At 34.3% G+C, this 12,246-nt stretch overlaps 1 protein-coding gene across 1 annotated transcript in view; it reads right to left on the reverse strand.

Annotated features, from left to right (window-relative positions):
- Positions 1 to 12,246, reverse strand: part of LOC132699509 (uncharacterized) — a 50,189-nt gene that overhangs the window by 37,734 nt on the left and 209 nt on the right. Inside the window, exons 2-5 of the mRNA XM_060666263.1 lie at positions 10,864 to 11,091; positions 7,384 to 7,745; positions 4,324 to 4,447; positions 4,021 to 4,260 (exon numbers count right to left, since the gene is read on the reverse strand). Coding sequence (XP_060522246.1) covers positions 4,021 to 4,260; positions 4,324 to 4,447; positions 7,384 to 7,745; positions 10,864 to 11,091 — 954 coding nt within the window. The remainder of the gene's footprint in view (positions 1 to 4,020; positions 4,261 to 4,323; positions 4,448 to 7,383; positions 7,746 to 10,863; positions 11,092 to 12,246) is intronic.

The following is a 12,246-nucleotide window of genomic DNA, read 5'->3' on the forward strand; positions in this document are numbered from 1 at the left end:
TGTTTTTAAAATATGGGACATTGAAGCCCTCTTGCAAAAGGGATAGAGAAAAATAGAGTTAGTGCGTCGAATATCTAAATGAATTAGAAGATAGAATAATAACATGATAGAAAACGGATTATTTGTGTGAACGATAACAACTATAGTTTATCTGACTACTGGGCCATACAATGATTTACAAATTTACAAATGAAGTTTTATTTTAAAGAGTAGATATTTTTAATAATAATATTTATTACAATTTATCTATTATAGGGCACTTTTAGCCAGATTCAATTTGATATAATTTGGCGAAGTTTCCGATCCGCATCAAATATTATGCCACAATCTGTTAATACGCCAACACAAAAATAAACATACAACAAACTCAACAAATATAAATTACCAGTTCTTGAGAAGACTATAGATAGCATCGAGATGCCATACATACCTTGTTCCAAAATTTATTTTAAAAAAAGTTAACTTTGGATAACTGAAGAACCACGCAAACTAATGGCCGATTTCATAGATTGTAGAAATATGTATTTATTAGCCAGTACATAAATAAATGAATAAAATAATAGGTATAAAACTGCCATTAATTTATTCTTTAAATAGATTTTTTTTAATAATTTATTTAACTGTTGATTTTATCTTGTTGGTTCAATTGTTATATTGTTTCTATCTACTGCAACGTAAGACAAACTTTGTTAGTTAAGTAATAATTTTGATTCTATCGGTAATTATTAGTATATAATATATTAATTAAAGCTACCCACGCTTGAGAGATTTCTTTAGTGGGTTTGGTGGTATAATATTTGCCATATTATTAAAAAGTTGTGGTAAATACATTATTATTATTACTTTCTTATTATATTCACTCCTACATAAGTTTTCATTAACTTGATCTTAAAATAATATTAATAATATATCATTATAAGCATAATTATTATTATATTTATTATATTATTAAACTACTAAATTAACGTCGTTGTCACATTACTTTCATTTACTAAATTCGTATGCAAATTACTGTGACCCTAATTTAGAAAAGATTGTAGGTGTGTGGGCTTAAAAACTGAAATACGCAATACTATCATTGCAGTGCATTATGATATAACTTTTCAGTTGTCCACCGTGCTTAATGATCATTGCAAGTTTATATTTTATTGATCTCTTGCATCAAGAAACCAGCTTTAGCGCAATATATGGCCCAATCTAACACACTATTGGAGCTTACGATTGATGAAAAACCACATGGTTACAAGACACCGAACAATTTGTTAAGGTAGTAATAAAATTGTTTTCTTAATTCTTGTGTTTTCAAAATACCGTTTGTGTGAACATTTTAGAGAAATAAAAAAAAGTGTTATTTGAGTTTTATGCGGAGCTGATTTTCGATCTCATTGTAGGCTATTATTTCCTGTAAATAGAACAATTTATCTTCTTCATCGAAACACCATTACTGTAACCTGAAACAAAAGCGTCTTATATTTCGCGCAGCTTAATGTTTTATTTTAAGGTGACGGATATTTATAAGAAAACATAGTTTTATAAGGAAACCTTTGGTATTACATGTTTTTTAAAACGTAAAAAACCACTTTAAATATTGCATCCAAGACGTTTCCGTTTGGTTTGGTGTTGATTACTTTAAAAAGGTTCTATGGCTTTCTTAAAAACTTAAAGTACATAATAAATATTCTCTATCTAATATTAAACTTGAATAATGTTATAAAACTTATTGCTAGGTAACAAACTGTTTTTGAAGTTATCATGTTTAACAATTGTTTTCTTAAAGATGTCACAAGCTAAGCAAAATTGGAAAAAAATTAATATAGTAGCAATTTTTATAGAAAGTTTGCTACAACCCGTCATGATATTTTGCGTCATCAAAAAAAAAAAACAGAAGTCGAACTATTGGTCTAACTACTGATTATATATCTAGGGTGCAATTAAACAATACAAAAAAGGAACAAACGTGGAAGTTCGTCGTTGATAAATCGTAAGATCCGTACGATAATACTGGTTTTACCTATAGTTGAGTGATAACTATACCTCGACGTGGTCAAAGGTGAATATAATGGTACACAGCAAACTACCAACTCAGGTAAAGCGATTGCGAACTGATAAATTAAAAAACAAACTCTTTCTTCTTCTTTTATGACAACAGATCGATTGATGTGCTTGTTGGTGCTTGCCTTTTCATTCTTTCTATTTTAATGCTATAGTTTTTTGTTGTATAATTTACAATTGTTGTAAAAATAGTCACGTAAATACTACATTTATTGGGAATTGGGATGAAAGTCACCCGAAAATGTACACTCTTGAGTAGCTGTTGCAAACTCCCAAATCTGAAGGTCGACATAAAAAAACCAATGCTTCACGGGAGAATAGCCTTGCCCCGCTAGCAACCCGTGCTCTCAAAGGGAATTCGTAGCAGCTAATGTAGAAAAGCAAATAACTAAAATATTATAAAAAAAAGCATACAAATTTAGACTCTATCAAGGTAGAGTGAGGGTGGCAAAAGAGAAAGGAAACGTTCGGGAAACTTTGGTTTATTAAAGCGGGATAATGAACTAGATTTATTACAGCTGAGTAGTCGTCACTGGAAATAATAACATTAATAAAAACAATATTAATAAACAATAAGTATGAATAAAAAGAAAATACAAGAGATTTTGAGTAGGCGTTATCGAATAAAGAAACCAAAAAATAACGGCAGCATTTAGTGCACTAATTGCGACAGATTGATTCCTTCATCTATTTTATTTTATTATTTTGCAAAACCAAAAGCACAAGAACTTCCGCTCGACTACTATACACGCGCCATCTGATAAGCGAGGACACAATCGACTCTTTTTATGCACTCAATCCGCCCCACGCACACCAGACAAAAAATTACAAGAGTCACCCTTATAATATCAATAAGGTGAGTGAATCTGAAATGATTCTCTAACCGGGAATTATGAAATGAATGAATGAAATCTTATATCGTGTGGGTTGGGCTTAAGAGGCTCAGAAGGGTTCGAAAGGTCACAATGTTTCGCATTGCTATAAGTCAGAGGCGTATTGTTACGGCAGGTCAAGGATGTAACGTCATCATGCAAAATTCGGAAGTTTGATATGCCAATGCGAAAGCGGTAAATTTGAATCCAAGTTAAAGAGATCAAAGGCATTACAAATACCTATTTGACGAAGATAGTGATTTGCAGCCGCACTTGGAACCCGATACAAAGACGTCGCACGCCTATGATGTTTTCCGGAACCCTGTTGCGCGTAGACTCCACGCGTCACTTCCTCTCAGCAATAAATAACAAAACAAGACGTTCGGGGGCGCTACACCGTGCTACCTTCGTTAAAGTAACGAAGTAACTTTCCACCACATGAGTTGCAAACTGTTTTTGGTTATAGATCTGATGACTCCGAACGACGGTTTAGAGGAAGGATACCCTGCTGGTCTCAAGGACGGTACCAAAATCTGATCTAAAACGCCCCATCTGGAGATATATCAAGGTCGAGAAAAGGTTAACACGCAACTAAATTCTAGACAACAAATCACAGGGAAATCTAATAGTTTAGAAAGACCCAAAGAGTGAAACGGTACCTCTAAGGGTACCTCTTGGATCTAAATTTGCCCCGCTGATTGATCATTTATTATTATATTAATTGCTATATATATGTTGTATGGAATAATTCAATTTGTTTGTTTTCAACTAGCGCAATGTCAGGATAACCTTATTGTGGTTGGTTTTTTTTGTAAGATTTTGAAACGACTTGTTTTCTATTGTTCAGTTTAAAAGTAGAGTCTAAAAATTTGTGTTATGTTCGAAGGGAGTTTAAAAAAAAAACCAAAATATCTCGGCCACGAATATAACATATATATTATTATTGAAATTTTGGACTAAGATTTTGAAGAATGCTGGCGTTTTCCCCTTCTTTATTTGTATTGGTGCTTTTCTGTTGTGAAATAAGGGCACTTGTCTCGTGCACTCCCGTAAAATAAAAAAATGTTTTTCGAAACTAACCGTAAAAATTACTCACGTCGATAAATTCCAATAAATAGCCGTCGTCAATTTTTACGCGTTTCCTGTGGATGACACTCAGCTCGATCATATGATTCATCAATATCTTGAGTTGGTCGGCGGCACAGTTGCCGATAGACGTCGGCCAGTGGCTTAGATACGCTTGCAATGCGTGCAAGACGGTTTGGTATACGGATAGTATTTTTTGGGTGACTAGCGACGTATTGTATTGGAAATGCGGACTCATTAATTCTTTCGTCTAAAATAAATATGAAAAGGCGTCGTTTTGGGTAATTTTCTGTGATCGGCGCACCCTCCTCACCTGGCGCGCTAACGGGTAAAGATAATTTCTGGAGAACCTGCTCGAAAATTCTTTCAGTCTGGTAATTCTCCTCGCCGCGTCTTCGTCGCCGTCGGGAAGGCACACGCCCTTGGAAAGTAAAGTCCTAAAACGTTTCAATATCACAAATCCATTCGTTCATGTGTTCAATGGTCTTCGACACCAAAACTCAACATTCGGAATTAGAAAATGCGAGAGATTTATAAATCATTATTGAACTGTGAAACTTAGTGATCTTAGTGTGATTGTGCAAAGCTCTGAAGGAAACAGAAGATCACCGTTAATTAAGAAAGACGAAATTATCCGCTGGCGACGACGATATTTGAGAGCGGTTAGACAGTTTCGAAGGGAAAACAGAAATATTTATTATCTCGGCGAAATTTGAGTAGATGAAATATATACCATTGGTAAAACATGGTAGGATGAAAGTTTAAAAAACGCGAGGATAACTTTTATAGAAGGATGGTCCACTGGAATAAAAGCAGCCTCAGGATGTTGATGTTTTTGAAGACTACCTACTTCGAGCAAATACTCTTATTGCTGCGTATTCTTGACTCCTTTAAATAATTAGCAATTTCAGAAAGATATGCCGAAATATATGGTCATTAGCAAACGTCCAGTCTTAAATACTCATCTGACCATCAACCAACAGCCAAGTGAAAGAATTAAAAGCTACACATATCTTGGCACAAATGTAAACAGTCAATGGGACCACTCCTTGGAAATAAGACAACGTATATCAAAGACAAAGCCGCATTTATAATGACGAGCACCGTCTTTAAAAGCCACGATCTTCGTACTACAGAGCTATAATTTTTCAGTTCTATTATACGGTGCGGAGGCTTAGACGCTCCCGACGGTTGCTACTGGAAGCGTGCGAGATATGGTGTTAGTCCCTAGAATCCCCTGGGCCGACCGAGTCGCAAATAATGATGTCTTACGCAGAATAAGGCAGAAAAAACGTAAATTGGAATACCTAGACCATATTGTGAGGAACGAACAACGGTAGAGCCTCCTCCAGGACGAAGACGAATCTCTTGGTTTCAAAACCTAAGGAAATGGTTTAAAATAACCACGACTAGACGGTTCCGCAAAGCCGCCATCAAAGTAAGAATAGCCATGCTAGTCGCCAACATTCGGAACGAAAAGGAAACGCAAAAAGAAGAGATGCCGAAATCCTCTTAGCCCCTTAGGAGTAAGCGCGTCGAAGATGTGATTAAAACTAGACTCCAACGACTATAGTACATCTGACTACTCGGAACATGAACATGGAAATTTACACATGAAGTTGTATTGTAAATTGTATATTTTTTAAAATAATGGTGTTTATATAAATTTTATGATATGATTTGAGAATAATGAACATCTCAATTATCTACTCATCTCTATAATGAATTGATTCTTATGAAATTAAATGTGATTTGGCAACACTGGATAATATTAGATTTCTCTACAAAGCAATTGAGTTGGCGCAGAAGCGTCAATACAGTGTTGTAACTTGCTTATGCGCAGTTTGGCTGTATATGTCGTTGCGCTGCTGTGTTCGCGGCTGTTATCTTCGTTGTGCGTATTTGTAATGTTCTAGAACTTATAAATATGGAAAGAAGAAGACATTGTGTGAACAATCCAAATCACTTTTGTTATATCTTTGGTAGTTCCTATGATTGTTATTTTTGTTCGTGTAAAGTTCAAGGATTCAACAGAAAAAATAAGAAACAAATCGTGTATCCCAATCTGGACTGCTATTGCACCAGTTCGTCATGGACCAGATTACCGATACCTACCGCCCCAAAAGAGCTAGAAAACGTCATATCGTCAGAATCAGAGGAATCTAATTCCGACTCATGTGACTGATTTCACACCAGATTTCAGAGAGCCCGAAGTGTTTAAGGATACATCCGAATTTTTCGCGTCCAGACTTCGTGAAAAGCATTTATTGGCATCAAGCTTTTACCGCGAAAAAGAGTTATGTCAATATTTTACTCAGGAAAGACCGCTAGTTTATTGCAACAATATTCCTGACTTAGTTTCAAAATTAGGAAATGTGCCGTATATAAAAGAAGAATGGCGCCTATTTATTGACTCAAGTAAGGGTAGTTTAAAAGGCGTTTTAATGTACAATGGTAACGAACTGGTCTCGATTCCCGTAGTACATTCGGTATATTTAAAAGAAATGTATGAAAATTTAGGACTCCTTTTGGAGAAAATAAACTATCAAGAACATCAGTGGGTGCTTTGTGGTCACCTTAAAGTGCTGTGCATGTTGCTAGGACAACAGAGGGGTTACACAAAATTTCCATGATTTATTTGTGACTGGGATATTCGAGCAATTCGACTCAAATAGAATGGCCCTCTAGAACAAGCCTTACACCTGGTAGCAAAAATGTAATAAGAGATAGCTGACCCCAAAAAAAGTTTTACTGTCTCCTCTTCATATCAAACTGGGCTTGATGAAGCGGTTTGTTAAAGCCTTAGACAAAAATAGACAGTGTTTCACATATTTGTACGAAAACGACGATAGCAATGCGGATGGAGCATAACGATGATGGCGGACTACTGCTGGTTGTTAAAACGGGATATGCCCGTAAAAACACACAGCCGAATGTCCCGACAACGACGCTTTCTAGCAAAAAAAGGAAGATTTCAGTCAAAAAGGCCCGAGTGAAGTTATTTCTTCCTTTTTTTAACTAAGATTCCAGTTTTTTACTGAATAAAAAAATAAATAAATAAAAGTTTAATTTTGTAGGATTGTGTTATCATCAACTATCTGAACTTCACGATATAACCTTTAAGTTGGACACACTGTTTAATGATGCCTGTAATTGTAAAATTATATTTTATAACTCTCTCGCATTCAGTTCTCAGAAAAGGACTATCGAGAGACTCCTTATTGAAATAGAGTTTTTGTAGCCAGACTTGTTATAGTTATATTTTTGTGATGTCAATTTATTTTATATATTGTTTCCTTTTGTGAGTAGTTCTGATTTGAAATAAAGAATTATTAGTAACTCTACATAATGGAAACCATATAGCTCCGCCCACCTGATGTCCATGACGATTTGTAAACTCTTCTCGCAGACGACCTTGAACTTCTTTTCGAACACGGCGTCGGGGATGCCGCGAGCTGGCGCGCAAAAACCCGGAGATGGCAGTTTGCCCCGCGAACGGACATTTTTTGAAACATCCGCGCCCTTGTCGGCGATTTCTCGTCCGGACAATTTGCGTCTCGAAGGCAAACTATCGGACGAGGACGACGCACTATCCCCGTAGCTACGGAATCTGTCCGCAGCTAGTTTGCAGTCGTCCTCTTCTAATCCGCTGTTAGGGTGGCGGTTAACGCCGAATTCGGGATCCACGGAAGACAATCTTTCGCGAAGACTTTTTTTGAAGCTATGGACTTTTTGCTGAAATAAATTTTTAGCAGACGGTTATTTGGAATTTTCCCATTTTTTTACGGACTAATGCTATTAAATTTGGAAATGTGGATAAGCGTAAATAAATCTAGGAGAAAGTAATTGTCGTAAAGACATATTGTCGAAAACTTATAACTCAAGCTGCGAAAAGAAAATTCTGGAAATTATTTTAAAGTTTCTAGAACAGCCGCCATAGGGCGTAATCGCATTCCTGAATTTTATATTCCGTTTCTTGGGAAATAATCTTTTATTAGAGATAGCCAAAATCGACGCCGTTGAAATGCTGGAACAAATTGGATTCATTTTCAAAATTCAAGAAAAGTTGAGGGTGTGGGGGAAGTGGGGTGTTGAACATTGTCGGAAATAAACGTCGATAACTTCAGAATGGCGGAACGCGAAACGTTGTCTCACTTGTAGTCATTGGAAAGGACTCTTTTTACGCTATGAATGCTGCCATGAGTAGATTCATTGCTTATATCGCCACTAGAGGACGTTTTGCGACATCACTACAAATAAAATTTATTTTCTCAAAAAAAACTCAAACTAACCAAATAAGAGTCTAACAAGTCCATAAAAACGGCAGTGTACAACTTAAAAACCGTTGGAAAATCTTTGTTTATGGTTCGATTTTGATAATTTTTTTTGTTGGATAGGTCTCTGAAAAAACGCACTAAAACCGTGTTTTGCTTATTGCTTCAATTTAAAGTCATGGCCAATTGAGACTATTTAACAAAAATAGAGAAGAGAGAAGTGCTATTAGGGATTCTTGCAAAAATAAATTGGCAGGAATTCTTATTCAGGAGTCCTTAGAACCCAACTATACCAATTTTTATATTGTTGCAATACAGGGTGTTTGAAATATCATTTGCGCCCCGCTTAAGGCTGTACATCGTTGTAAAATCTTTGATTACGGTTTGGTTTGATTTGTTTTTTGTTGGAGAGATCTTTCAACAACGTACTAAAACCTTATGTTTCTTATTACATCAAGTCATGGCTAACTGGGACTAATTTTTAATGTCAAATATCGAGAAGGGTTAATTCTTGTTCAGAACTATATAAAACCGACCCATACTAATTTCAATGAAGTTCGACTACAGGGTGTTCGAAATATAGCGGGCGCTTTGCTTAGTCATTACTACTTCAGAATGTTTGTTTATGGCTCAATTTTGATCATTCTTTTTTGTTGAATAGATTTTAATAAAAGACGCTGATGATTTTCTTAAAATTAAATATGATTAGAGAGGATGAACTAAACAGACTTTTTTCAAAGAAACTTCATTTTAAATATGAAAAAATCTCTAAAAGAATTTCTCGATTTTCGACTTCAAAAAAGTCAGTTAACCATGACTTTAGTGTATGCTATACGAAAAAAAAAGCCCTAAACAACCATTCCACATGACTAATGCTTAAGCGAACTTCATTGTAATTAGAATAGGTTTATTTAGTTCTGAATAAGAATTCGTTGACACCCTTCTGGATATTTGACTTGACATGACACACAGTAATCAAAGACAACGATGTACAGCCTTAAGCGGGGCGCAAACGAAATGTCAAACACTCTGTATTGAAACATTATAAAAATTGGTATAGTTGGGTTCTAAGTACTCCTGAATAAGAATTCGTTGCCACTTTATTTCACTTTTTTAAATCCCTAACAACACTTCTGTCTTCTCTTTGTTAAATACTCCCAGTTGGCCATGACTTTAAGTTGAAGCATTAAGCAAAACAAGATTTTAGTGCATTTTTCAGAGGTCTATCCAACAAAAAAAGTCAAAATCGATGAATAAAATTTCACAAGGCTGTACATTTCATAAGTGGGACACACTGTATGTTTAAAGCTAAAACATTAAAAATATCAATAATATTTAATGCACATTCAATATGACTGAATATTCGACATCCGTCCATACGTAATTCGAAAATTTAAAATCCAAAACAAAATAGCAAAACTCATAATCGCGGATTTTAAGACCTTATTTGTAATAAAATGTCTTTTCCACCTGTAGAAGTGCTTGATATGTTTCGTGTTTATTTCAAAACACAAGGATCGTAGCGTTTTATCTATGTGATTGTCATTCATTTTTGTAATAAATTGTAATGCAATATTCAATCATATAGGAATGAGTATTAATTATTATTGACATGTTAAATATAATGTTGTGCACAATAACGGTAAATTTTTATATATATATATATATATATATATATATATATATATATATATATATATATATATATATATATATATATATATATATATATATATATATATATATATATATATATATATATATATATATATATATATATATATATATATATATATATATATATATATATATATATATATATATATATATATATATATATATATATATATATATATATATATATATATATATATATATATATATATTGCTAAAAGAACGAATATTAGTATTTAATATTGGTAGACATCCTCAAAATATTCCCAATGATGGCGACATTATTTTTATTTTATTTCTTTTACTGATATAATTAGTTAAGGAAGAAATATCGAAGTGCGGTTTTGATTAAAGAGTTAGACCCTTAGTTTTTGATCGATGATAGAAGCAAACGAAATTAAAATTAATCCGTTCAGGGCAGCGTTGGAGGCCTAAGAGCAAAGGCATAGAGGAAAAACCATTTAACGATAACGAAATGAATTTATGCCACCTTTACAACGATGTCCATTTTAGTTATCTGTAATATAAGATTATTAAGCAGAAATTAAATATAGTTTAAATAGGAATAATGTCTTTCACATGATACTATGAAATTTGAGTTTTCACCTAGCCCTTTTAATAACCTCTGTAGCTGGGTATCGAAATATAAATAAAAACTATGTCCAATAACTAGTAGAAGAATCGGCAAATCCGTAAAAATGTTTTCAGCTAGCTCGATTTTTTTCAAAAGCAAACCTTTCGCCTCCTCTACAGATTTTACATTAATATAACGTTTGATTATGAATTTGATCCATAGACACCACGTACTCTCTGTTTCTTGAAGTCGGACGATTCTCAAACGAATAAATAATAAATAAATTCCGAAATATTTTTAGATGATTCAGGTAACGTCCTGGGACATGTACCTTTCTTTCCTGGTAAACAGGGTGGCCCCTGCTCAGAGTCGGTTCAGCTACAGACCTAGTCGACGCCTCCGGCAAAGGTCCGGGCGAATCAGACGCCGTCGTATCAGAATCCGAGCGGATCCTTTTCGGGTGAGCCTGAAATCTGCTTTTATTTCGAACTTTTCGCTCCAAACTCTCGTGCTCATCTTCCAACCTGCTGATAAGGTCGAATTCGTTTTTCAAAACGGCCTGCCCAACAGAATACAAATAGTTCCTCATTTTTAGGTATTTATTTCTCTTTTATTAATCTAAGGAAGTGACTTGACTAATAAAGTTCATATGAAATTTGATAAGACTCTAAAGACGTAACAAAATTTTTAAAAAATGGTGCCGGAAATCCAACAACTGATTTAAGATGTTTTTAATATGCTGATTCTAATACCACCACTTTTTTTGCATCGTCACCTTTATACCTGAAATTGCCTATTCCCCGATCTTCTGTACCCGTTTAACCTCCACATAAGTGAATATTAGGAAGGTAAGGGTACGCTATTATTTTGTGTAATTTTTCGTCGTTTAATAGTATCAAAACACTTGCACTAAAACAATGGTATCCATAAGCAAACGTACAGTAATTTTCCTGAGCTGAGGGAAGTTTAAATAAATCAATAACGATCTTCTAAGCGACCTAAACCTCTCAAATGAGTCTGCTGAATTATTTGCACCCAGGTGCTAAAATTACATTTTATTAAAAGAGACAAGGATCTTTTTCATTCTGGGAAGTAACCGGATATTTTAAACAATATAAAAAGACTCTTACAAAAAATGGGTTAGCCTGAATACACCCCAGATGATTGGCGCCATATCATGGAGCCATTTAAGTTTATTTCAAAATGGCAAACTTCCTCCTTGGATAACAGAGAGTATATACACAATATCCTTGTTTTATTTATTCTTTATAAGCAAAACGTCATCAATAATCCTTTAGTTTAAAGAGAAACACTTTTACTTTCGCCTTTGGATATCAAGCTGGGGCTGATGAAGCAATTTGTGAATGCTTTAAATCGAGATGAAAACTAAAAACTTGTATACTTGAGAGGCCTCACACAATGTAACTTGTTCAAGATCTACAATTCACGAGTAGTACCAAATTTTGTTGGCAATTATTAAGCAAAGAATTACGTGCTTTCAAATTTTAATCTTCGTTGTAACATGATTATAAAAGTTCACTCCACAGCCACCTAGATAGTAGACTCCATTCCAGAAAGTCGTGTAAAAGAAATTGTTTAAAACTAGATCGGATCAACAAAATCTGAGGGTTTTTTTTATTCTACGCCCAAAATTATCCAGCAACAGTTGAAAAATGACAGGCACCAAAATATCTGTTCGAAATGTTAATAAAGT

This window comes from Cylas formicarius, unplaced genomic scaffold (assembly GCF_029955315.1).
Source record: "Cylas formicarius isolate icCylForm1 unplaced genomic scaffold, icCylForm1.1 PGA_scaffold_3__17_contigs__length_32017465, whole genome shotgun sequence".
Taxonomy (NCBI): domain Eukaryota; kingdom Metazoa; phylum Arthropoda; class Insecta; order Coleoptera; family Brentidae; genus Cylas; species Cylas formicarius.